The 26,995-nt window shown below is 35.2% G+C and overlaps 3 protein-coding genes across 4 annotated transcripts; 1 reads left to right on the top strand and 2 right to left on the bottom strand.

Annotated features, from left to right (window-relative positions):
• Positions 1–352: 352 nt before the first annotated feature.
• On the bottom strand, positions 353–1,678 carry LOC128173508 (neuronal acetylcholine receptor subunit beta-3-like). Its single transcript, XM_052839210.1, has one exon. The coding sequence runs from the start codon at positions 1,665–1,667 to the stop codon at positions 378–380; it is 1,290 nt and encodes a 429-aa protein (XP_052695170.1). The 5' UTR covers positions 1,668–1,678; the 3' UTR covers positions 353–377.
• A 2,769-nt stretch (positions 1,679–4,447) lies between these two features.
• LOC128170369 (testis-expressed protein 9-like) lies at positions 4,448–12,174 on the bottom strand. Its single transcript, XM_052836145.1, has 12 exons — positions 12,111–12,174; positions 10,203–10,354; positions 9,631–9,694; positions 9,341–9,408; positions 8,778–8,832; positions 8,470–8,570; positions 8,141–8,334; positions 7,472–7,554; positions 6,808–6,981; positions 6,273–6,407; positions 5,625–5,759; positions 4,448–4,700 (listed from the first exon to the last, which is right to left on the bottom strand). The coding sequence occupies exons 1-12, from the start codon at positions 12,138–12,140 to the stop codon at positions 4,626–4,628; spliced, it is 1,266 nt and encodes a 421-aa protein (XP_052692105.1). The 5' UTR covers positions 12,141–12,174; the 3' UTR covers positions 4,448–4,625.
• Positions 12,175–12,450: 276 nt separating this feature from the next.
• Positions 12,451–26,235, top strand: LOC128171738 (uncharacterized). 2 transcript variants are annotated; one of them, XM_052837503.1, is made up of 9 exons: positions 12,451–12,752; positions 13,997–14,030; positions 14,166–14,254; positions 14,667–14,795; positions 15,356–15,472; positions 15,967–16,051; positions 16,427–16,625; positions 16,930–17,123; positions 17,592–26,235. In XM_052837503.1, the coding sequence occupies exons 1-9, from the start codon at positions 12,541–12,543 to the stop codon at positions 21,615–21,617; spliced, it is 5,085 nt and encodes a 1,694-aa protein (XP_052693463.1). In that variant the 5' UTR covers positions 12,451–12,540; the 3' UTR covers positions 21,618–26,235. The 2 variants fall into 2 exon arrangements, with proteins under 2 accessions (XP_052693463.1, XP_052693462.1); XM_052837502.1 differs by having other exon boundaries at positions 16,424–16,625.
• The last annotated feature ends 760 nt before the right edge of the window (positions 26,236–26,995 follow it).

Genomic DNA, 26,995 nt, shown 5'->3' with positions numbered 1-26,995 from the left:
ACAAAAATTAAGCATGTCCCCCTTATATAAAAAAAGCATTGTTTTGAATTTTCGGATATTGACAAAGTGTCATGCACAATACTTAGTTGCACAAGTATTATAAAATTGCAGAAAACAGATTTAATGTTTAACGTTTACGTCTAACGGTAGCCTACTCTAACTACACCCCAATTCTAGCCATAGTACTTTGAAACCAATGCTTAGAACACTGAGTATACATCGTGTGTCCTTATTTAATTTGCATAAAGATATAACAATTAATTCTCAATGCTCTATATCAATTTTCAATTTAATCTTTAACAAAATAATTAAGATAGAGCAAATTTATTTTAAAAAACGTTTAATAGATCTTTTAAAACAACTACATTTTAATGTATTCAGTTGGAAACAGTTAGAAATAGAAGAACTATTTTAGATGTTACAAAGACAATCAAAAACAACCAGAACATGTAAAAGTCGATTGCTGACGTCACATCCGTCCAAAGAACTATGACTGGTTCTCTCTTTCTTTCCTTCTTTTCTTCTTTCACCCACTTCTGTTTATCCCCTCCCGAAAAACTCGTCACCTGTATTTTGGTGACGTAATATTCGTCGTTTTTCGTTGCTTTTTGGGTCATTCTACAACCTAACCGCCATGATAGCAAAGTTAACGCTCTGACACATCCGGGTATTTTCATCTCCTTTGGTCTCTGGTGGATTCGTAGTGATATCACCACAATTATAAGAATCAAGGTACCCAAGCCTGTGTCTATGAGGAGAAATATTTCTAGATAAGATGTGGCTGCGGATGAAATTGGAAGCAAGCTTGTAACCACAGTCATTAAGATGAATATAGATAGTAACACGGCAACAGAGAAGGACAACTTTTCACCGGAGTCGTTGGGGATGATGAACGTGAATATATCCAAGACGACGAGAAATGCCATCGGAATTATTATATTGAATATGTAGATTTTGGGTTTTCTGGTGAATGTGAGCATGTAAATTATAAAAGACATTCCATCGTCAATCAGTGTTTCGGCTTTTGGGTCCGATATTGTCCAGTGGCCGCCAGTCAAATCGTCATCTACTTCGAAAGGTACGGGTCCTTTTGTCAACATAACCGTCGAATTGTCACTATTCCACGCAACGATGTTTATAGAGCACACCTGTTTGTCGAATGGGAAGAATTTTATGTTCATCAGGCACTTGGTATCGAAAACCACATACGGTTTCCAAGAAATATCACCGTTACTCGATACACGCACGTTCATAAAACTGCCCCCTAATTCCGTGAAACTACTTAGACTATTTTGCACTTGCAGGTCCGGTTTCCACACTAGCCCCTGAGGAACATCAATGAAGGTCACCCCGCCATAAGAAGCAGGTGTCCAGGAAAGGAAGTCGTCCCTCCACTGTATAGTCAGAATCCCGACCGCATTCATCTGTTGGGACGTTTCCTGGAGTCCTAGGAATCCGGTCAGCAACAGTTGCACGGACACAGAAGTTGGCGCGCTTTGGTTCTGGGCCGGGCGTACGTCCCTATTATACCCGGATGTCGTGAAGAGATGGGTGTACAGGCTTCTAACATCGTTCCCCGTCTGTGCAGAATTTTGAACAAATCCCGTTGTTGCGACAATCGATGTAACACAAAACAACCAAATTGTAGTTCGCCTTGAGGATTGCATATTAAATCTCCTTTTTTAATGCTTTGCTGTAAACGTGGATTCACTGCTCTTTTGACTGTGTTCTGGAAAATATGGCTTTAATTGTGTCAATGCATTCTTTACTTATCAATATTTGTACTGAGTCTATCTCATTGTTCACAAATGCCAGGTAATTACTTCAACTAATAGAAATCGTTATTAGTGTCCATCAATTAATTGGAAACTCAATTAATGTGCCAACTAATGAAATCCTCGCCGTTGTAAAAGCCGCGGAACCAATTTAAGGGTGTCATATGTTTTGAGAACATCAAATTAAAATTCATATTAATCGAGCCCTAATTATTATAATCTCTTGTGACAATTAGTCAGCCAAAGAGGGTCTGTAATTAAAACGTCCACCCCTATATCATAACCCCTCCAGTCTATTTTATGAAAGTCGATTGGGGTTATATGGAGTGTTATGATATTTATTTTTTAAGATCCTCGAGATCTTTGTTCCAACATCCCCACACTTGGCGGGTGCCCTAGCCAAGGTGTTTCCGGAATATCTCCTCCTCTACCCGGGGAGTAGACTTTGTCCCAGTCTGTATAAAAGAGGAGGCAGAAAGACAGCTTCCAGATGACTACTATTTTATTAATTTAATATGACATTTTAACAATAAATATCAATAATAATTACAATGAAATTTATCATAATTAATATTCATTACAAAAATCTCTGAAAATAAAATAATAGTTGAACCATCTGAATCTATTAACTTTACTTATGAGAATGCGCGCAAGCGTTATAATTTATCTTACCTGTATAAAAGAGGAGGCAGAAAGACAGCTTCCAGATGACTACTGGAGAGCTGTGTTTCCCGCACCCCCATTCTATATGCACGGACACTGCGCTACAACATTCTCCTCCTGATAAGTAAATGCGATCAAGTGCATACTAATGATCTGACGCACCGCGGTCAGTAGTAGCGTTTTATTTAGATTTCTGGCCCGGTGTCGACAGGCTCATCACTGGACTTAATAACACATATCTCCATGAACGAAAATAAGCATACGTTATCTATTTAACGCATGTACTTTAACCAATTTCTATAGAATTTCCGTTATGATAAATTCCCCCCACTAACGAAAAAGCTTGTCCTCAAGATTAAAAACATTCGATATAATTTTGAATTTTATTCGGGTCTTCGCTGTGATTCAGGTGGCTCGTACATATATATCTACAACGAGAAAAAGAGAATTAAAATATTGCAAAAACATATATTTAAAATCGTAACACACACAAAAATCTATTCATTTTAATTGATATTTTTACTCGAAACTTATATTTATTATTATTTATATCAACTTTGAGCAATGAGCTCATCAGTGTTGAATACAAGTATAAACATATGAAATTAAAAAATACAGTATATATATATATGATACTGAAAATATGATATATCAATTGTAATTGATTTTTTTTTTAATTTTAGCTTGAGCAATGAATTTTTGGATATAGTTGCATAGTAAAGATATTTACCAAGGTAACATAACTCGGTCTTTGATATTGTTTGAACTAAATAACTGGACAAGTTTGAATTAACACAGATGGTTTTTTAACATAATAATTCTTAATGTATCTTGATCTAAGTAATTTGTTAAGCGGGTATTTTAACACAAAGTGAAAAACATCTTCAATGTCGTTGTGATTACAAAAATGTCATTTCCTTTCATTTCTGGCAATGTTTTATATCTTCCAGACTCAACTGCTAATGAATGAGATTCTAATCTATACTTTGTAATGCATCTTCTAAATTTCTTAGGTATAGGTTTGAGTAAATAAGACTGCATGCAAAAATTATCTCTCGTCCTCCGTGTAATTACAGATAGGTGATACATAGAATCATAGATCTGTTCATGTACATTGTCACATTCAATATAATCATATAACACCGAGCACCTACTATCCAAATCTCCGACAATCATTACTTTACCTTTACTTTACTTTTCTCGGAGTATTTAGCAATTTGATTCTCTTATACATATCACAGTTATATTGCATGAAAAATGAGGATTTATCCGGCGGATACAACATATGTATAAACATTCATTCAATTCTATTATATCACCGTTTAATATCTTTAGCCAGCAAATTGTGTCAAAAAATATCAGTTATTGTAATATATTTCTTAAACTCATCCAGGGGCTTATACATAAAGCCATCCCACCTCCTTGTTTAGATCTAGAAAGTGATCTTGATATAAATCTACATGTACAACCCGGTACATTGATATCAAATTGAATCTCTATCCAAAACTCTGACAAACGTGCATATAAAGTTTAAAAAATGAGGGTCATTAAGTTTTTTCTCAATTGATGTTCCAATTAAACAACTTTAACTAAAACTCACACTCACACTAAAACTCACTACACCTTAAAATATTTTCCCCAATCAGCAGAAAATCACTTGTAAGATAGATATCATAATTAATAAGAAGTATTTCAGTCCAATAGGCAAAAAAATGTGCAAATTTTGATGAAGAATTACATTTTATATTACAGAAGCCCAATACTTTAACCACTGAGCTACAATGTTATACAACCCAATCAAACAATATAAACATTTTGAGAAAACGTTTAAGTCCCCATCTTATAACGTAGTGTCTTAAAAAGTATAAGTCTAGGTGTAGTGAGGTACCTTAAACAGTGTTTGATCTTTTTTCTTCATCTAAGGCCGAATGCATTTGTTTCCCTCCTATTCAATCAAATTCAATTCTCACAAGTATATATATTCAACACATAAAGAAAAAAAATTCATAAATTTTTTTGACTATTTTATTTATGTTTTTTTTCAACAATATAAACACTAACCATACTACTGTATAAGATATGTAGACATCTTTTGACACACACAGATAACATACAGCACACATGTGCATGTATACACCAGTCACTAACATACACAATAACATACAACACACATGTATACACCGGTCTCTAACTTCCCCACTCCAAGGCTTTCACAAATTCCTCCTCAGAAAATGACAACATTTTAGCTGCTTCTATGTGCATCTACAAAATGGAAAAGTAATTCTACCTATTAAAAATAGTTTCAAAACGTTATCCAAAATATATTATTTCAAGCAATTTTTTGTCCTCAAGCTCTTTCTTTTTCTTCAGAGTTCTTTTAAACGTAGACTTGTAAAACCACATCTCTGATATATGCTATTATAGAGTATCATAAAGGAGTGGACTTACAAGTCTTATTCTAATTAGTTTATAATTAGTTTAGTTAATCAGTTCAGTATCAGAACTCCACCCTCAATTTCTATGTTTTGTTTTGAGTTAAATGTATACCGAATGAGTATCAAAATTTTTTAATCTTCATATACCAGGTAAGTTAATAATTAAGAACATTGAATGAATGAATACATACATTAAAAACTTTTTTGTCTGAGTTGAGTATATACTGTGTATCTGGGTTTTTTTCATGAGTCACAAAATTTGCAAAAATGGGGAAAATGTGTAGCATTTTTAATTTGCGCCAGTCATTTTTTGCGATTTAAAAAGTTTCTTATAGAAAATAATACAGAATATAATTTCTGCGTATTCAAAAACTTGAAATTTAACCACTAAAAGACATTGCGAAAAAATGAAAATTAGATCATCGCGAAAATTACCTGATATACTACATGAGAATTGTTTCTTTAGTTTGTATATGAGTAGAATAAAAAGAACTTTTTGAGTTTGCTTGTGAGTTGAGTATTTTTGAACTTGTCGGCTCATCTTTGAGTTCGAGTGTTATGCAGCTCATTCTCTGTCTCTTGAGTACATTTATGAGTTTATGCATAACATATATATATTAAGTACATTCAACTAGGAGTTGAATATAAAGAAAATCTTCTGTCTTTTGATTTCTGCCATGAGTTTGAGCATAAAGCACCTCACTTTCTTTCTTTTAAGTACATCTATGAGTTGGAGCAAAAGAAATCTCACCTTTTGTCTTTTGAGTACGTCAATGAGTTTGAGTTGCTTCTTGAAGCCGGCCATCAGCTCGTTCTTCTGTTTCTCGAGTCTCTTGTTGTCGGCCACTAACTGCTCCAGTCTCTTCCTCTCTTGCTCTGTAGATTCCTGGTAAAATATGGAAGAAAGCATATGAACTGCTGAAAGTTTGTAGATTATAAAAATAGCTAAGTGAGTAGAAACTCAAAAGAACATATTTGAAGATACTGTAATCTCCTCATTACTTGTGGGAAATTACTAAATGCATAAAACTGCAAGAAGCATACCTGGCAAATTTTAAAACCCCACTTATTTTTTACTGTAAACCAATTTTTATTTATTCGCAACAACTTTATTTTGCTATTAACCTGAGATTAACTTGTACATGTATATGGCGCCTTAACCACATACGTTTTGTTATTACAATCATATGCCGAGGACTGGTTTGCAGTGATAAAAATTCGCAAGGACAATGCTCTCGCAAAACTTGCTGAAGTTTCTCAGTGTGAACTATTTAAAACCACGACAACAGTTTGTATCTTTTGATTTAATACACTTGCAATCAGATATAAAACAGCGTAATAGCAGAATCGCAGGAAACAAGAAAATCTACAGAATATGGTATCCCCAAATGACCCCTACCCTAGATGAAGACTTGTGTTTAGACAGCTGTTCTTTGTATTTCTCGATTTCCTCCAGCGCTCGATTCAGTCGAACTTCTGTTGCACTCTGGGAAGTTGTCTGTTGTTTCTGTTGTCGCTTCAACTGCTCCAATTCCTGTGAAATTTTTACATCAATCAGTTTAAAGTTAGTGTAAGTATCTTATCAGATTAAAAACAACAACATCACTATAATTACTGATATTCTTCTAGAAAACATCATTAAGGGCTATGAAAATGAAGTACTCTGGATATAGAATTACCCCTGTATTTGGTCTTTTATACAATGAATTACAGTCATCTCTCTTGAATTTTTTCCCAACTGAGAGTATTTCCTATAGTAGGAGCTCTTTTTTAATATCATGGTTTCAGCTAAGGTGAGCTAATAAATACAAGTAAACTGAACATTGATTAACTTAGTTTACTTATGTAACTATATTGAATGGCAACATTCTACTTTCTATTTCCAATGCACTCTGCAGGCATCATCTACCATTCTACTTTCTATTTCTACGTACCTTGCGAACGGCAGTTAGCTGTCCTTCCATACTCTCTGATTTACTCCGCGCTTCCTCTGCCATTTTTTTGTATTTATCCATCTGTGACTGCTGCGATGCATTTGTTCTGTGAAGACGACCCCTTTCCTCCTCCAACTCTTTAATGCGGGAAGATAAACCTGTGTTTGTTTCATCCTGTAATAATACTTTAAAGTTAGTTTGACCCAATTCAGTAACTTATGCATGTACCTCTAACCTGAAACCTATAGTAATTAATTTCAAATGAAAATAAAATTCACTCTAACTGTGGTTTCATTAACACTCTTGGAAATAAATTTTTGTCGAACTTGTAAAACCCAGTTTTAAGGATATGTAACTTTTTCCAATGAATACATTTAATTTTGTGACTTCACTCAACGAACATTTTCAACTAAAAATTCATTTGACAGTCTGTCTAGCTCAATCTAACCTTGCCAGTTTTTCATTATTCTTAGACAACGTTTTTGCTACATTTTACTTTTTGTTATGTTTTACCTTTTTATTACATCTCATCTTTTTGTTACATTTCTTTGACAGTCTGTCTAGGTTTTACATTTGTAACAGTTATTCTACATTCTACTCTTTTGTTACATTTTACCTTTTAGTTACATCTAAATAATGTTTGTTACATTTTATTACATCTTACCTTTTTGTTACATTCCTGTGACAGTCTGTCAACCTCTTCCTGCATGACACGTAACTTAGCCTTTAGAAAACGGATGGTTGCCTCTGTAAAAAAAAAAGCAATTCACACTTTGTACAGAAAAACAATTCAAAAACTCTCCAAAACTGTCAATATAAATGATATTAGGGTAATTTAAGGCTTTATATGAGGGAGAGAGCATGGGGTACAATAATAAGAATAGTCATTTCCCTCTTTAATCTTTATAAGTACATGTATTTGGAAAATAAACTTCTGGAATTAACTCATTACACCTCTTCTAATGAATAAAATCCCTTCTTTATTCAAAAATTATTGAAAGCCCTGGAGCACAATGAATAAATTCAGTACAAATACTCAAAACGAGTGAAAACAGATCTACCGGTACAAGTTATATTACTGTTACTATGGGTTGATAAAATCTAAGTTCTACCCTATATATAACTTTTTTTTTTCATGTGTCACAAAATTTGCACAAATGTGTAACTTTTATTTATTTGCATCGATCATTTTTGGCCATTTAAAAATTTTCTTATAGCAAAACATATAGGATGAAATTTCTGTGTACTGATATTTTGCAATGTAAAAGTAATCGCTAAAAAAGCGAAATTATATATTCTTGAAAATTACTGTATACATAATTAACAATTGTACCTGTTCCCATATCAGCAGCAGCCTGTGGTATAACATCGTCATCCTCGTCCAAAGGGAGATCACCGCTGTCCATCTGACCTTCTATGTTGGCCACCGTATTCTGTAGGGAGAAGTTCTTGAAGTCTGTCATGAAGGCTTCGTCAGGGACAGCTACATCATCAGCTATGTTTGATTTTGTACTGCGAGGTCGTGATCTTCAAAAAAAAAAGAAGAAAAAAATTAAAAAAAAAAAAAAAAAAAAAAAAGAAAAAAAAAAAAAAAAAAAAAAAGGGAAAAATTTATTTTATTCTTCTTTCGAACAGAAAAGAAATTTCACAGAGATCACTTACTTTGCAGAAATTGGACGTTTGGTTTTGGACTGTGCTCGACTCTGATTGGTTGACAAAGGTCGAATCTGATTGGTCATTTTAGAACTAGGTCTTGAGGATGGCTGAAAAAAAAAAAAACATGTCTAAATGAGGTTTAAAAGAAGAAAACATTTTTAATATTATGGTAATTAATCAAACTTAATTTTCCTTGACACAGATTTTGGTGGTTATTTTATGAACAGAAAAATATGGTGCAGAGTCCAGGATATACTTCTCATGATATGTTCAACAATGATCAATACAACTATCAACACATGATGTGTAAATACCTTTGGTGAGGTTTCAGTGTTCTCATTTGGTCCAGTGATATCATCATCAAATTCTCTAAAAATAAATAGAGTTATATGGTTTATAAGAAAGGTTTTAAGAAATAAACAGCAAATCCTGTGAAGCCTCAAAGCCTTTTACTAACAATAAAGCATGTGAATATTTCTTGTCACAAACCAGTCTTTGTCGCATAACAACACATAATTTATGTAGAAAAAACCTTCTTCATGAAAATCAGACTTCGCAAATCAGGTTACCTTTATCATTGTTGCAAAATAAAGTTGTTGTAAATAGACACGCACTAAGAGCAAATTCACCCTTTATAATGCAAAGCCAGTTTCATTACCTAATTTTAAGAAGGATACATGTATTAAAATCTGATAAGTTGTAACAGTTTATGCTTTAAAGAATCAAAATCAAATGTCCCTTGTGCTTGGCTAGCCTGTTTTTCTGTACTGGACATGATGAATAAAATCCAGATTGCATCTTATCTAAAGCATACATTGTTATAGTACTGTAAGAGAAAACTCCACCTAACAATTAATGGCTTAATTACACTACTCACTTGAGGAACTCTTCAGAATTGATGTTGTCAAGAAGACGAGACTTTGAAAGCACTGATTCTTGTTCTCTCTGAAAGTAAAACTGACCATATTACTGTCACTACTAATAGCTAGGATATTTTACTTAAGTTAATAGAACAAGACTTTTTAATTGAATCCATAACGCACACAAAAGGAATTCAAAATATATGTAAACAACAATAAATTCAGATTTAACCAACTTAAAGTTACCAAAAATAGATCTTGCAAACATCCCTCACCCTGAAATACCAGTAGCTACTAAAACGCTTACCAAGACTTCTTCAGCTTCTGCCACTAGATTGGCTGTCTTTGCCTCCAATGCTGCATTCAATTTCCTGAAGAAAATAATTGAAATGTGTTACTTAAAAAGATTTAAAAAAGTCATCTTTTACTCAAATTAAAATTTGGTCTACTGACTCTACTCTGAAAAGTTTTTAAATCATATCCATGATGGTCCACTGCTTTCAGACTCAGTACATACAGTATACTTTGCTATAAGGACAGAGCAACTACTAGTGCTACTAACTGGAATACTGTAGATTCCTAACTTTACGTGTGTACTTAATTCCGCGATTCAACCATTTTCCATCAAATCGCAAGAATATAAAATCGTTAATGTTAAATTTTTGTCATAGTTTTATGTAGTTTAGATCATCAAAAAAATACAACAGGATTTTAAAATTCGCAAACTGTACTTCTTGCATTTTTGCGTGGATATTATTTCCCCACTTTCAATTATGAATCTACAGTTAGTGTAGTAGGCTGGCTCTGACTACACGTTTTGTAAGGCTAAGCACAGGTATTAATTTTTCTAATGATTCAGGTAGGGGTGATTACTCTTACTTGTATTCCTCCTCCTTGCTTGCCAGATCCCTGATACCAGATCCACCCCTGGAGGATGATAAATTCCCGGATCCACTCCTGGCGGGGACATTGGTGTTCTTCACAGAGTGAGAGGACTGTCTCCCTGACACTGGTCTACTAGACTGTTTAGCCTGTACATATATAATACAAGAATATTTTAAACTGCATATTTTTGCAAATTCCTTACATAGATTTATAATGATTCAGAAAGCATCTATCTTCTTCTATAAATCTTTTATGAAGTTTATTCATTTGAAAATTCTTGATACATCGTAAAGAACAATTTTTTAACATTATGATCTCCAATCCTCAGCAATGTTCAATAACTCATATTAATCCGGATTTTTTTTAATTTGTACCATAAATCTAGCTTTTATTTAGGCAAGTTTAATTAGTTTTGTAGTCTTAATATTACTGTACACACAGCTATATATTCAATGAACTGCTTGGCTTAGTAGCTACAAAGAAAAAAAAAGTAAAGGGGTTCGAGCCACTGATGCACCAGTATAACCGTTTTTGTTTTTGTTTTTTTAAAATTTGATCTCAACTTGGATATTTATTCCATTATATCCATCATGGCCCAAATTGCAGTAACTTTGTATAATGCTGATTAATGCATGGATACCATCCAAAAATTTCTTTTTATTTTATTTCATTTATAAAGTTTTTAAGGACAGATGACACTTTTATGATGAAAAAAAAAATTTGAGGCTGAGGATCGGAAAACCTTAAATTGACAAAACCTTGACATTTGCAATGCAGAATGCTCAAAGAGTCTTTAGTTTTATATTCCAACCAGACAAGTCAGAGAGAGTATTTCACAACAAAATTCTTAAAACAGAATGGGAGAACTAATGATGGACCAGACATGGATTCCAACCCAGGCCCCCTGAACCCCTAGTAAGGTGCTATCAGGTATTCAAACTGGTCTGTCACATTCCTACCCCCTTAAATAATCTTCGCCCTCAAAGATAACCCCAGGCAGGAGTTAAACTGTCTATTCCAGGGGTTGGTTAAATGGCACCATGCAAATGTAATATAAGGTATAATGACACACCAGATTGAGATTCAAACCCCGGCCTTAAAATTGTGGAAACGCCCCCTTAACTTGTCAAATTTCAATTCATGGCTAAAAGAAGGCAACCCATTTCATGATATGAAAGTATCCCATATGATAATGTTAACAAATTGTGTAAGGTGTCCTGAAAACTTCCGAATGGACAAGAGCTAGATGTCAATTTCCTCCGTAAGAAATGTTTTATCATTCTTGAGAGTTTCTCCTGGGATAATTAAAAAAATGTTCCCCTTCTATTAATTACAGTTGTATTTAATTGAAAGTATATCAACTTTCGATTAAAATCCTTAAAAATTGACAGACACAATAACTAGAGACAGAATGATTCTCACCAAGGGCCATTTCTCGAAAGTGCATTGTTATGTCATTTTATCAACACATACAATTACATACAAAAAATGAAATAACAATGCACTGGTGAGAAATGGTCCCTAACGAGAATCAATCTCATGCCAGCAGTACATGCATATGTGGTTCGTTCAGGTATTTCTGAAAATCAAAATATTTGGTTGAAGAAAAAGAAGAGAAAGATTTGACACCGGTCTTGTTGTGATGAATATGAATATATCAAAAAACCTGCCTCCTCTTTAACCCAAGCCTTATTACATTTCAAATCAAAATACATGTCTAGCAGTGTACAAAATTTATGGCGTTCATAGCAACTGTTAGTTTTTCTCATTGATTTCTAAATCAAAAGTTTGTCAATTTCAAACTTTTCCGTTAACATCAAAACCATAAATCGAAAGGAAGTCTACAAAACTGGATCAATATAAATACTGCATTCCATTTAATGATTAAATACCCAAACTTACAGAATTGTTTCGAGACTGTGGCTCTGACATGTTTGTTTTGGTTTATGGCAAATATAAAAGTCGTAAAATATTATAATTAAAAAAGGTGAAATAGGTTATCTACGGATACTATTGGAATATAAAGCGAATCAAATGTATGTAGATTCGTTTACGTTCAAATCATTAAAAATAGCTTATCATTTAACCTAATTAATAGCACGATATTATTTGAAACAATAAATATGTTGTTTATTGATTGATCGAGTTGTTATTATTTAAACTTATTTGAATAATTCAATTTTATCCGGTTTTACGACTTTAAACTGGACTTCGATACTTGGCGCTTGCGCAAATTGGAATAAATGGTCTTCAATACAAATATTTACAATAATATCCGACGCCATGTGTCGAAAAAAACATGATATCCCTCCTCCCCATTTAATTGAATGCCATGTCCAGTAATTTGCTTCTCTGTAGTGATGTAGGATTTGAAAACGAAAGTAGAATAAAGTTGGGCGCCTCTAGCGTCCCGGGACATGCTGCTAATTCAGTGCTGTATTCTGGGTTAATGGGAGGGGATTCATGTCATTTGAAACAAAACAGAAAGCAGCGGCCCGATGGGAGGTATAACAGTATAGGAGATGGACTGGAGACCTCCATAAGGTGGGCGTATGCTGTAGTTTTTACTTTTTCTCTTATTTAAAATTTTGAAATTAAAAAAAAATTGTTTACTTATGCAATGTTAATGTACAGACTCTGGAGCAATGTGTAACATCTATGCAAAATGTCTCAAGTAAGCAGTGTAGGTCTTCGTTTGAACCATTTACCGTGCATTACTTCAGAGTTTGTAATATAGCCTAGATATTTATGAACCACTGTGGATATTTTCAATGTAAAATATGACAACAAATAAACATGCTATTCTATCAAACAGTGAAAAGTTTTCCGCGCTTTCTGCCCATTGTGAATACTTTAGTCATCAAAACTATTCACCGGCGTTATTCAATTTCCCTAATTGTTAATTTCGAAACACTTCTGGTGTAAAATATGAAGTCACTATGTTCAATTGAAAGTCTGATAACTCTAACTTTTTTATCATTAAGAAAATCTACATCATGGATAAAAGTTTTCTTCAGCATTATAAAATACCCACTTACTCTTCAGATGATAGCAAGTTTATTGTCCCCTTGATAACAACTATTCCCCTAGGCTTTGCATCGTGAAATAGTAAATGCTTAATCGGGGGACAGTTAACTAGCTATCGTCCTCATTGCCGGCAAAGAGGTAAACTTGTAAAATTGTGTCAAGTCAGTTTTGTTAGATAAGAAAGCTATGGTTGAAAATTAGAGCAATGCTTGGTTTGTAACAATAATGAAAGTTATTGAAAGGCTGACCAAAAATTGAACTTTTACACTTATACTATACACAGGTGTATTTTTGCCTAAAGTTGTTATTTTCATTCTCCTACACTTGTCAAGGGTTTTGTTCATCACGAATTCTCCCAGATGCATTATGTTTTAATGGATAATTTGAGACTTTTGAATTTGCCTGCTGACAATGAGGGCCCCAAAAAATAAGGGCAATTATTTTCCCGTATATTGTAGTCATAGAGAGGTTAACAAATCTGTGTTTTAGAGATTGGAAAGTGTTCTGCTCTGTCAATCACTTAATCATGGAATCAGTTGTGTATTTCATGTCTTTCTACACTAAATCACTTTATGCACTGAGACCATGGAAACAGATTGTCTGAGATTCATTGAACTCAAATTCGCACTTGAAATTCATTATATTGACATCTCTAGGACATTATACCTTATTTGAGGAAAAAGTCGGTGTCACTGAGATTCGAAAAGTTATAGTGAGTACTTTAAAGTCCTTTGAACAATCTGTTCTGTTATTTATTTCAGCAATGAAGCTAAAGGAAAGATTGAGAGAGTTTTGGTAAGCAGCTCATTTGTTTGAAAAATAACCCAATATATACCGGTATTTAAAGCACAATACATTTTTTAATTTAAAAGAACCTATTAGTTTGGTCTTAAAGAACCGTTGAATAAAGATTTCATTTTTATTTTGCAGGGTGAAGTGAGGAACTTTTCTGATGTGGAGAAGTTTGTCTTGTATCTAAAGCTTCCAACGGGAGACACATCCTCTGAGGATCTCCGCAGGTAAAGCAAATCAGCTATTTAGGAGATCATTGAGATGATGCTGTGCCTCAGACCACATAAGCAACTTTCTTATAAAAAAAATTGACCTCATTTCATAAGTTTGCAAAAAAACCTACCTGTGAGTAAATGTCCGTAACATGTTTTATCAGTCATATATTTCTTATTCAGTTTATAAATAAAGACATTTTTAATTTCCAATCAGTTTATAAGTACAGGTAATGCAATTTTTTTATTTATCTTGCTAGTAAATATGTCATTTTTTTCACATCAGAAGAGAAATATGAACTAATCCTCTAAATTCTCTAAACATTTGAGGCGCTAGATAAGATTAATATGGTATTCAAACCTAAACGTATTGTAGCAGTGCTGTTCATTCTAAGTTTGACTACTAACTTGGCTATTTCTGGTTTAGGACCCCCACCCCCTACTGTAAGCAGGCCAACCGGGTGGAGCAGAGTCTGGCCTACACCTGGATAAAGTCACACCTTGAGGAGGATATAGAGATCTGTCTGCCCAAACAGGAAGTGTACGATGAGTACAGGTAAGTCATGCAGGTGGGACAGTCCATTAGCTGCAAGGTACATTTTAATGTACTAAAGCTATCTAACCATTTCATGAGTTAAACGCTGCACCAGCTGCCAGGTTTTACATTTTAAGTAAGAATGTAACTATTTCATTATTTTATTTTTTTTCACCTTGAATAGGATGAGTTAACTCAAGGCTGAAGGATGACCTTGAGTTTTATATGCCCTTTACCTTGAGCTTTACTTTGACCTTTTCGGTCAATAAATATCGAGTCATTAAACTGTAAACATGGCTAACTATAAGAACTTTTAGAATTGAAAGACTCAAGTTTTAGAGTGATAGACCCCCCCCCCCCCACACACACACACAAAATGCATAAGCCCCCAGAGAACATGAAAATAGAATTTTCAATTCTAAAGGGAGGTAATAGGGTTGGAATAAAGTAGATTTTGGCCTCATATCTCCTGTCCATTTTCCATAAGATAAAATGAGACAAAACAAATTCTTGTGATCATGGTGATTATCTTTGGGCAGTAATGGGTTATAACCTTTCTCTCCCTCCCCTGTGTTTTACAGACAATACTGTGAGAACCACAGCTTGGTGCCGCTGTGTAACGCCGACTTCGGGAAGCTGATGAAGACAGTGTTCCCCAATGTCAAACCGAGGCGACTGGGTCAACGTGGACAGTCCAGATATCCTTTACCTATTTTAATTTATCACACATAGCAAATTGTCAAACAGATCTGGCTTGATAACTTTTTATTGCTTACTTTTCTCCAAATTCTCTTCCCTGCCCTCCATTTGATGTATGTGTGCATTTTTTAACGAATACTTGTCATTGTAAAAAGTTTTCCCTTTCAATATGTACATGTAATAACTTAGCCCCCAAAAATTGATTAATGTTTGGCATTCAGAAATAAACAAGTTAAAAAATAATGTTGCAGTTTTGCAAACAATTTTAATCAATGTTAACATTTTCATGTGCTAAAGGGGATTACCCTGACATATTGCTTTTTTGAACTTAAAATTTTAAATAAAATGGTTATTTCTCATTTCATTATTGCAAAAGAATTGATACATGTACATGTATATGCATGTGTCATAACATGAAAATGCTTGAGAAACTAATCATTGGGTGACGCTCATCTGATCAGTATTTTGGTTATGACCTTGACCCCATTCTTACGTATTGCTACGGAGGGCTGAGGAAAAAGCTGGATGTGGAAGCACCATCATTGCCAGAAATAGATGTCAGTGTGTCACAGCAAAAGGTGAGACTTTAGAGACACTAGGTATAGACACATCAGGTATTTTGAAGGTAGAGAATGGCTACAGGGACACATGAAAAAAATATATACATGAAAGTTATCATTGGTTGATTGGTATAATTGAGAACTCTTGATTCATTTAATAACAGCCCATTTTGTCTTTGCAAACTGATAAGCTAAGGAATTTTTTACAAGGTTTTTTTCCAACATCTTTAACCGTTCAAGAAACTTTATAACAATATGTACATCTAATCAGATGTATATTGTAGAATGTTCTAAAGTTTCATAAATTTTTAGATGAAATTGAATGTGTAAAAAAATTTTCATTGGTTGATTGGTGGGGTGTTTCTGTAACAAGTACTTTGATTGGTTTAGCAGGATGAGAAGACAGAAGAGGACCACCTGAACCGGGCCTCCTGTGACCTAGTTTTGGAGTGGGCAGTGAAGCTGCTGGAGCAGAGTTTTAACAACATGAGAGAGCTGGCAGAGTTCCTGGTCTCCAATCTGTATGTCAACAGCAAGTCTGTGTCTGCCTTCACTGTCATAGCAGCCATGGAGGAAGCGGGCGCCCAGAAAGGTGTGTTGTGTAGTCTTTCTTGAATTCTATTGTCATTATTCAATGGAAATTAGTCAAAAATGTGTTGCATACCTTTGAGCATGAAATTTGTCAATTTTACACACATAAAAAATAAATTGATATGCTTTACTTTTGATTTAATGTCAATCTTACATAAGTGGCTGTATCAGTGCATATTCTAATTTTCAATCACAAAAATGCATACAGGATCCAACAGTTATTGTGATGGGTTAACAGATTATTCAGAACATATACATAATAAATACAAATATTTCTATCCAACAAAGAGTCCTTCCTTTTGCAGTGTCGTCCATGTTTTCCAACACGACCGGTGGAGATAGACACCGGGAGACCCAGCTACAGCTTCAGCGGAAACTCCACGAACGCGAGCATGTCAGCCGGCAGAAGAAGAAACTCCAACAGATGAAGGAGGACAACGCAAGCAAGCAGAGACAGGAGAGGCAGACCCCACTCATAACATCACCCACTGGACAACAGGTGTGTATTATATCTCTTATACTGTATATCTGGGGGGGGGGGGGGTGTCACAAAATTTGCGAAAATGGGTAAAATCTGTAACCTATTTTAATTTCCAATTTAATAAGTTTCCTATAGATTCTAAAATGATTCAAGATATACATGTAATTTGTGCGTATTCAATTATTTGTGATTTAAAAGAGATTGCGAAAAAGCGAGAATTAGATCATGGCGAAAATTACTGGATATATGGTAACCCCCTACCTAATAACAGGTGTTTATTATAAGATATAAAGACACAAGACCGTAAGTTAATAATAGGCTAATTGGTCATCAAAATTCACTTTAAAAAATTCATTTCTTTTTTAAAGACATTATAACAAAGTTATATAAATTCAATATTTTGACTTATTTCTTTGTCAGTTTATTTTCTTTTGGCCTGTAGACAACATATTTTAGGACCAATATCATTACAAAAAATTATTTCAGGAGTTGATGTCTCCCCGGAAGATCTTCGAGGAGTCGGACGATGCGGAGGTCCGGACGCACTCCGGACGGTCCCTGAGCCAGGAATATGGTGTCAGACCCCAGCGTCAAAGATCCACGTCATCCGCCAGACGGAAAAAGACAAAATCCATCACCCCGCAGGAGGCACTAGACAAGGGAGGGGGAACCAGTTCAGGTGAGGAAGTGTCTGTTCATCAGTCTGCTGCAAAAGAGGACCAGCAAATCTATGAGCAAAGCATTGTGGGAAGGATGTCCGTGGATATGGAGGTACGGAGGAATTCAGAGTCGGATTATACGATGGAGATGATGTCAGTGGAAGATCTGGTGTTGCAAGAGAGATTGTCCAAAGAAGAAAGCTGGAAGGTGGAAGATTTTAATAGAGAAAGAATGGAAGTTTCGGAGGAACTACCTGTGAGTGTTAAGACTGAAAGTCAAGTGTCCAAACCTTTGACTGTGTCTGTTACAGAAGAGCCGTCTGTTTTCAAGTTGGATTCTATCTGTCCAAAAACAGATTCCTCTATATTAGAGGATAAAGCTCCATTGAGCTCAGTTTCACAAATTCCATGTCATCTGTCAGAAACATTATCAAACCAAACCAGTGTTTACAAAGCCAAGCTAGAGTCTGCTGCAAATCCAGTTCTAATCAATTCCAGTCAAGACACAGTTCTAATCAATTCCAGTGAAGACACACCAATAAATGTACTGTTAAACACGTCATCTAACCGGATTTCCATTGACAACCTAGAGAATTTAGATTCCAAATGTCCATCAACACCTTCATTGAACAATATCATGTCTGTACCTATAAACACAATGGCTCCTATTTCTTCCACAGAAAGCACATCCACTCAACTCAACTTTCCTCCAAAGGAACAAGCCATCCCCACGACTTCTGTCTCAAACCGCAGTGCATTCGTCCCATTTTCTCAGTTCCGTGGAAAAGATCTGGTGGGTGGGGATGAGCCGGATTTCTTGTCTGATTCAGATGGAAGCTTGTGTCTATCTGAAAAGGCTCAACCCATTCTTTTCACCAAGGATGGAAAAGAGTTCTTCCTCATGACTCCCCGACCTTCTAAGCTAAATAATCCAGCAAGTGCCAGTTTAAAGGATTCCCCAATCCAGCTAGTCCCAACCACGACAACCAGCTCAAATCTTCCATCCACTCCTGCGAAGTCTTCTCCATCAGTTGTTAGTATTCCATCCGAGCCCCAGTCCCCTACCACCCCCAAGAAAAACCGGTCCAGATTCACACCAATTCGTCCAAAAGGGTCGCCAGCAAAGACAGTCTCATCAATCCTGAAGGAACAGAAGTATCCAGAAAAGCAAGACTCCGAAAAAATTGACCGGTCCAAGTCAGTATCAACTCTTTTAAAAGAGAAGAGAGAGAGAGAGGCCAAGCTTCAAGTGGGTGTTTCCACACCAGTGATATCACAAGCTGCTGTCAGTATGTCTGGAGTTGGAGCTTTAGCTGCTTTCCCAGCCAACAAGCTACAGAGTGGAGAAGCTCCTCAAGTAAACATTATTATTCTAAATCCTGTGAATCCTGGTCTAGGCACCACACCTGTGGTGTCCATTTCAAGTGATGCGGTGACATCTGTCACCACGACACTAACCACCGTGTCGAGTCATGGCTCAGCAGAGTGCTGTAGCTCCACAGTGGATGTAAGTCAAAGGAGAGAGAGAAACCGCACTGAGTCCCTCTCGGAATATGACATCACCAGTCCCAGCTTTGGGGATAACCTAAACATATCCGATCTCTCTGATTCATCCATAGGAGATGAGAAGCCATCAAAACTGGTTAAGATTATAGACAGCGAACAAAATGTGTCATCAAGGCCTGGTAGTAGGTGTTCAATGGACCGTGAAACTCCCTCCTTTTATGGTCGAAAGAGAAAGCTGCTGAGTTCTCAGTCGATTGAGGGAAGCAGTAGTATAGAAAGGTATCCGCCTAGAGTTCCTAGTAATGAAGAGGATTCAGATTATACAATGAAGGAGGACAGAAGAGCAGCTTCATGCAGCTTAGATTACAAAGAGAAATGTTCACAGAGAGATGTTTCCAAGGCATTTGATGATAAACTGAAGCTGGCGGAGAGAAGAAATTATCCGGATATATCTGATTTAGAATCAGATGCCCTGAAAGATGCTTGCATCCCAGATCCGTCCAATATTATCAAAAAAGGAAAAGAACACTGTAAACAGAAGCAGGATACAGCAGTTGGAGTAAACTCCCTCTTAAGGAAATCCCAACAGAGACTTCTTGAAGACAAGCCAAAACTGGATGAGAGAATGAAAACCTATTTTCAGCAGATGGAAACACAGGAAAGTCAGCAGAAAACAGAAGACTCACAAGGAAGCGAACTTCCGCCTGACGTGGCAGAGTTCATCACAGACAGTATGACCCAGTCATGCTTGAGTGAACAAATGGATGCAACAGTAACCATAGAGAAGTCAAGAACAAGGAGTTTGTCGAGGCAGGAGTCTGTGCAGGAGATATGTAAAAGTCTGCAAAACATTCCATGTAACCCTTCACCACTGCCTCTGGCCCAATCTCCCACCATTCTACCGGTATCCACGCAAAGATCTCATTCCGCCCGTCAACTTCCGCTCGCCCTGGGGACTGGGAATGAAAAACTGTTGCTGGAAGATGACTATTTCCGTAAGCCTTTAAGATCCCAGTCTGTCACTGATGCCTCCAAGGCTCTGTCTGACACCCAGATTCCAAGAATCGAAAAGGCTCCCACATTACAGCAAAGTGCCAGCGGGAAGGAAAGTCAAATGACTGTAAAGAAGACTGCTGGGGGAGTGGAGTTTGCAAGTCCCCAGAGACCTTTGAGACGTCAGCGCACTCCGTCGACAGAAAATCCTAAAAAGAGGGAGTCATCAGTAGAACGCCATGTGATTCAGAGGGAGTTGTCGTTGGAGCGAAACACGGCACACACACCCCACTCTGATCCAGGGTACGGCAGTGTGGGCCACAGTCCTATACTCCAGTCTGTGCTCGTCTCCTCTGTCTGCGATTCTACCTACAGCTCCATGTCCAATACATCATTCTCTGGATGTCGACCTGACTCGGCACACAGTGTCACGAGCGACGGAATTGCTCTGAGTCCAATGGCGTCGCCACGATTCCAGACATCTACTCCATACCATCTCAAGTCGCCATCAATGATGCCGCTGAAGGAATCTGTCCTTCCAGTACAGTCCTTTATGCCCATTCCCATCCAGGGCTCATCTCTCAAGATGGACAACAGCTCAGTGACATTGATTCGACCAGTTGTGACCATTGCAAGTCAGATATCACAGTGTATGACTGTTGAGCAAGTCGTTACAGGGGACATTATGGGGGAAGACACCACGAGAGGACAATCTGTCAAACAGGCCCCACCCTCCTACACTGCAGCAATGCAAGACATGGAGAGGAGGTCAAAGAAAGGGAAAAAGCAGGGAGCTTTCCAGTCTCCTTTGCCTAGTCTATCTGGACCTTCATCCACGGAAACTTTGGGTTCTAGCAAGTCATTTTACTTCTCTGACAAGTTGGCTGAGCTGTCAAGAAAGACATTTGCTTCTGAAAAGGGGGCAGCGACGAAAGAGAAGACCAATAAGGACCAAAATATCAAGTCAATTCTGGGTCATCTGAAGTCTCCCATAGACCCAAAGTATCGGGGTCAGGTCAAGGGTCAATCACTTGGGGAGCTTCCAGATGCTAACTACCAAGGAAACCAGCCCAATGTCAACATGTTTGACATTGAGAGCATCGTGACCTTCAAAACCATGGAGACAGATGTAGACATGGGAACCGAGGGAGAATCCTCAGAAGTCCGGGGAATCAAAGACCAATCCTACGACGACCAAGTTACATTTTCCGCCAGGCGGAATCTGAGCCAGATGTTGGGTCAAGACTTCAGTGGAGATGACCTTCAGGCGACCTTGGAGGATTTAAAGGCCGTTGATAGCCAGTACTTTGTGGATAACTTCGACATTGGATCCGAAAAACGACAAGAGATGTAAAGACCAGTGAAGTTGTGGAAGATTTATGGGAGGGGGTGTCTGTTTCACGGATTGTCAATCTTTGATGTGGTTTGAATGTATTCTCATTGCACAAATAAGCGCTTGGGACTGAATGTTCATTAGGACATAGTTTTGTGAATTTATTTGTAAAAGTAGGGGATAAAGACTGAGTTTCATAATTTGTAAGGATGTAAATTTATTGGAGAGTGGAACCCACAAAATCTTCAAATGAAAGTTAAGCCCTTGCAATGTCCAATGATTCCTGACTAACTGACTTTATCCATTTGCCTTTACCAAGGTTAACTCTAGTGTTATCAAGGCATCCATCTTCATTTTAACATTGTTGTGGGATCTATGTGAGGTATTTTTTTTTTTTGGAATTTTTTCTTTCTGAAGAAGCTGTTGCTTACTTGTGCCAAAGGGATTACACTAGTACTGTGTTTGTCTTTTTTTTTAATAATGTCTCCTTCAAACAATTTACATTTGAAAGGTTTTTTAATGGAAATAAAAACAGTTAGCTAATTTTCAGAAGGTTTTTTTTTTAATGCAGAAAGTCTTTTTTAAAAACCATAGCTGGCCTTATGATTTTTATATATGAACTCAGTACTAAAGAGTTAACTGTTTAACTACTTTTAAAAACTATTTTGTGGTGAAAAAAAACTACTAAACCAGCAATGTTAGTGCTGCACATCTATGGTGCTAGAATTTTTTTATGAGCTTACAGAGTTATATCCCTTTCTACTATGTTTATTCTCCTTAATGAGACAAATATATTGTTATATCAATAAGGAACCTTTTAAGTATAGTTGTCAAACACATTTTTATTTATTGAAAAATAAATATAAACTACCAGCAGTATTTAAAATTTGACAGATAAATTGCATTGCATACATGTACCATATATTTCAAACTTTTCATTTTGAAAAATCAAAGGATTTTGAATTTTCTTGTTGGATTAAATTAGTATTTCATACTGTCAGTGAACAAATTATCTGTTCAAATGTTGGTATTTTTTTGGTTTAATCTTTTAAATAATTATTGTGATTATAGTCTATCAATGCTGGTAGGCCTTTTAAACAGGAATTTTAAATTATATACCCTTCCATTGGTTCTGTTTTGTTTGTTTTGATTTTATGAATTTTTATTTTGTTACTTAATGATAGTAACCTAAATATTTTGACACCAAAACATGCATTGTTTTTGATAATCTTTAAAAAAATTTAATCTTAGGAACTATTTGTATAAAATGGAGAATTTGATGTTTCTTAAAACATTGCTCATTGGAGTGATTTTTCTCTTTAAATTTATGTGACTAAACTTAAAAGTTTTGAATATCAATATTATGATTTTTATTAATGAACTTCCATACATTTTGCATTGAAGTGTAGATTAATTATAATTTTATTTTTTCCAAACACTGTATTTTAATCTATCGGGTAGTATTTTACACTAACTGTTATTTTCTAATTGATAGAATTTCACTTAAGAGATGTTACTTCATTGACTTGGTGTTTTGTTAGTATACAAGTTAAGAGCTGTTGTAAAAATCATCATTGATTGGTTGTCTTAACATTATCATTGACATCATAAATGATTTGATTGTTCTCAATTTGAATACTGTATATAAGGTAATATTGACCCCTGTTTTATTTTTGCTCCCTTTGACAGCAGGCAAATTTCAGACAGTCACAGTGGAATTCAACAAAAAATCATTGAGTGTGATAATTGTCCAACATAAACATATTTATTGGATCCGGGCGAATTCAATACAGGGCAAAACCGTTAAAGAAGGGCAAAAAAAACCACTGCTAAAATAACCCTGTTTACAGCCTGTAAACCCTGTTTACAGTAACATTTTCACTGTTTATAACAATGTAGCGTAGAAACCTGAAAGCCAGTTGTTGTAGTTGTTGTAGCTCGAGTCACATATTGACGTAAATTTGTGTTCATTTTATTTATTCAGTTACAGTTTTAGCGGAGTCTATTAACATTATGATAGCATGTTCCCAACATGTCATTAATATTATAATTGTAAAGTATTCTATTTTTCCTTTAATTAATATATTTACACATATATATATAACGCATGTACAATGTAATATTATAGTTAATATATTAGTTGTTAATTAGAATCGTTAGAGACTTTGAAATATTAGTGCTGTTTTTAGATTGACCTATATTGTGTTTGGATGTGACCTTGACCTATTAATAATGTATGTAGGTCATGGCTACGTGACCAGTAAACGGGGCAGGGATCATTGTTTTATATTCATTTTTCGACGTACTCTCTCATGAATTTTCTGCATGATTTTTGTGCGGAATCTTGAAATCCAAATCAGCAATCAATTCCATATGTGTAATATCTAACAAGAAAAAGTTCTTAAATTGATATTCATTTCTTTTTTCTTTAACAATGATTCCATTTCTTTATGGGGCAAAGGTTCCGAAACAAACAGCTCCAAATTTATCTCATTTCTCATCTTGTTGTAAAAGACTTCATGCTTCATCACAAACTACCAGTGTACCCAACCTGTTTACCAATTTTCTTGCTGTTTTTCCCAATTTCCTTTTAGAAGATTTAATGTTTTTAACTTAATTTCAGTGGATGGCCCCTCCAAGTTTTTTTGAAACATAGTATTAGATGTACAAATTGTTAACAGATTATATTCCCTACGTTATTGTACGAGTCTGGAAACATCCTCTCACATATAGCTGTTCCTTTTATTTATCTGGCTGTTCCTTTGATTGATCTCACCCCCTTGTGATTAAAATGCATTTAGTGTAGTTCTCAGGTGTTGCTTACATATAGACCATGTTTGATTACAGCATTTCGCATTTTAAAGCATTGTAAATTATGACAATATGAACGTAAATTATGGCAGTAGTTGGAGCTAATGTTCTATGTACTAAATATATTTTGAAATTTTTCTGCAGCAGTATTTAGCTGTCTATATCTAAAGTTTTAAGAGGACTGGATGGATGTGGCCATTTTTAGACTAATTTAATCTTCGGGAGAAGAAGAGCTCTATGTTAATTTAATGATACCTGTATATATAATAGAAAATTTTTCAATTTTTAAAGGTTTTTGGTAATAACTTTTCCTGAATAGCTAATAGTTTTATAAATCATTTTGGAAAATTTAAGGGGGATCTGATGTTTAATTTGTTGACCATCCAGCCTCCTTAGAAATCTTTTTATTAATAATTTGATAAAAAAGAAAAAGAATATTCGAAAATGCCCCCCCCCCCCCCCCCACCCAAACGAATGTCATCAAACATGGTCATATGTATAGTCCAACATCCTGCTATGTTCTACGAATGAGATGTCTAACTTATTAGATATTTATTGGTAAGAGATGTACCGATATGTGTTAATACCTGTAATAATCATTTTGTGTTGAAACACTTTTGAACACATATCGTCTTCGTCTTGCAGTCTTGCTGCTTTGTATGTAAATTAATGGTCAGTGTTGCTTAATTGTGACTTGTTCGTTTCGATTTTTTCCTTTGCAACACAAAAAGGATGTGTTCATGTTTGTAGTGCGAGATTAAGAATATTTTGTAATTTCTTTTTTTTTTTTTCGAACAAAACTTTATTATTGATTACCTGAGGTAATGCATATCATTTTTCTTTTTTATATATTTTTGCATGTGAGAGCAAAATTCCAATTATATATTACAATTTATTTTGAAACCCATCAATATCCTTGGCATTGAATATTCGCATGGAATTCTTCACACCACTCAGAGTATAGACCAGGAGAAATTAAAGATTAGGGGAAATAACTACTGGAGAAGCACATATTTTCGGCGGGTCAAAATTTTATTGTTTTTAAAACCATACAAATAAGATTTGGTTGGCATTTAATTTCGTCTTATCGTTATCTCTAAATTGTATCACGTGTCAACTTTGAATTCATTAAAACTTCGGTTTAAAAAATTATCATGGATTAAATTTCGTTGATTTATACTGCCAACGAAAATAAAGAAATTAAATCCTCAACGAATATTTCTGCTTCTACAGTATATTAACCATTTATTTACCTCTGTTGTCCTCAGTGATTTGACCAGTGTAAACCAACCATTAGTCGTAAGATTTTGAAATTTTACACAAGTTCGAGGTTACTTACACTTATTCAGTTAACTGTAAATTAAATTTTCGACATTTTTTTGGTGTGGTGTTTAAATAACGCATATCTTTTTTTTAATGCTGTGTCATTGTGGTGTATTTTCCTCTGTTCTTTTTTTTTTATTTTAGAATTCCGTCCATTTAGTTTGAATTCAATGATTATACTAGTTTGATTTTAGTGTTTGTAATGTTTTTGACAGGGGAATTGATTAATTTAAGATTTTAGACTTCAGTCTCTTAATTAGAATTCTTAATTTGATATTTTTTCACTTTTTTATCAAGGAAAAATTTTGTGCTCCTGGGATTTAACCATGCTTTATGGAGGCGTGAAATGTTTGTTTCTTTGCTATAAGTACACAGACAAAGTCTTTTTCTTGTAACTCTTCTAAGTGTACTTCCCTCTTTTGTACCCCTTTATTTAATTGTACTTGCATTCTGTTTTTCGCTTATTTCTTGACAAATAAAGAAAATGATTACATCATTAACACAATTCTTAGTCGTTTATTTCCTGGGCCTTTACATATTTTTGAAATAGATTTCCTTGAAAAGGATGTAAATGAAGTTTTTAAATGTGTTCAACAAGTACCAGAAAATGAATAAACCCAAGCTTGGTATCTGTATCCTGCATAATCATATCTAGTGTACATTTAAGGTGGCTCACTACACCTTGAAATATTTTTTCTCAAATCAGCTGCAGAAAATTACTCGATTATGATAGATATCATAATGGATAAGAAGTGTTTAAGTCAAATAGGCAAAAAATGTACAATATTAGATGAAAAATTACATTTTCGAAAATTTAATTCGGTAAACATGAACAAAAGCTCCAGGTGGATTCAAACTCATGACCTGCGGTTCACTAGCCTGATACTTTAACCACTGAGTTACGACGATATACAACGGAATCAAACAATATAACGTTTAAAAAAAAAATTTAAATTGCCATCTTTTGACGTAGTGTCTTAAAAAGTATAAGTCTGGGTGTAGTGAGGTACCTTAAAGCTGAACACTACTCAAAAATGTCTCGGAAGATTGAACCCCTCAATTTTTTTTTTTACATACGATTGCACAACTTTTGGCTGACGCGTAGTACTGTGGAATCGTCTACTTTTGTGAGGGTCAATATTCATGGGTTGTGGGTTTTTTTAATGTAATTTCGTGAATGCACTGGTTTTCAGTTTCAGTAGAAAAACTATATCTTTCATATGGTATTAGGTTTTTTGTCAAGGATGTAAATTTGTGGATGATGG

Source organism: Crassostrea angulata, chromosome 2 (assembly GCF_025612915.1).
Source record: "Crassostrea angulata isolate pt1a10 chromosome 2, ASM2561291v2, whole genome shotgun sequence".
Taxonomy (NCBI): domain Eukaryota; kingdom Metazoa; phylum Mollusca; class Bivalvia; order Ostreida; family Ostreidae; genus Magallana; species Magallana angulata.
This window is presented reverse-complemented; position numbering and strand designations above follow the sequence as displayed.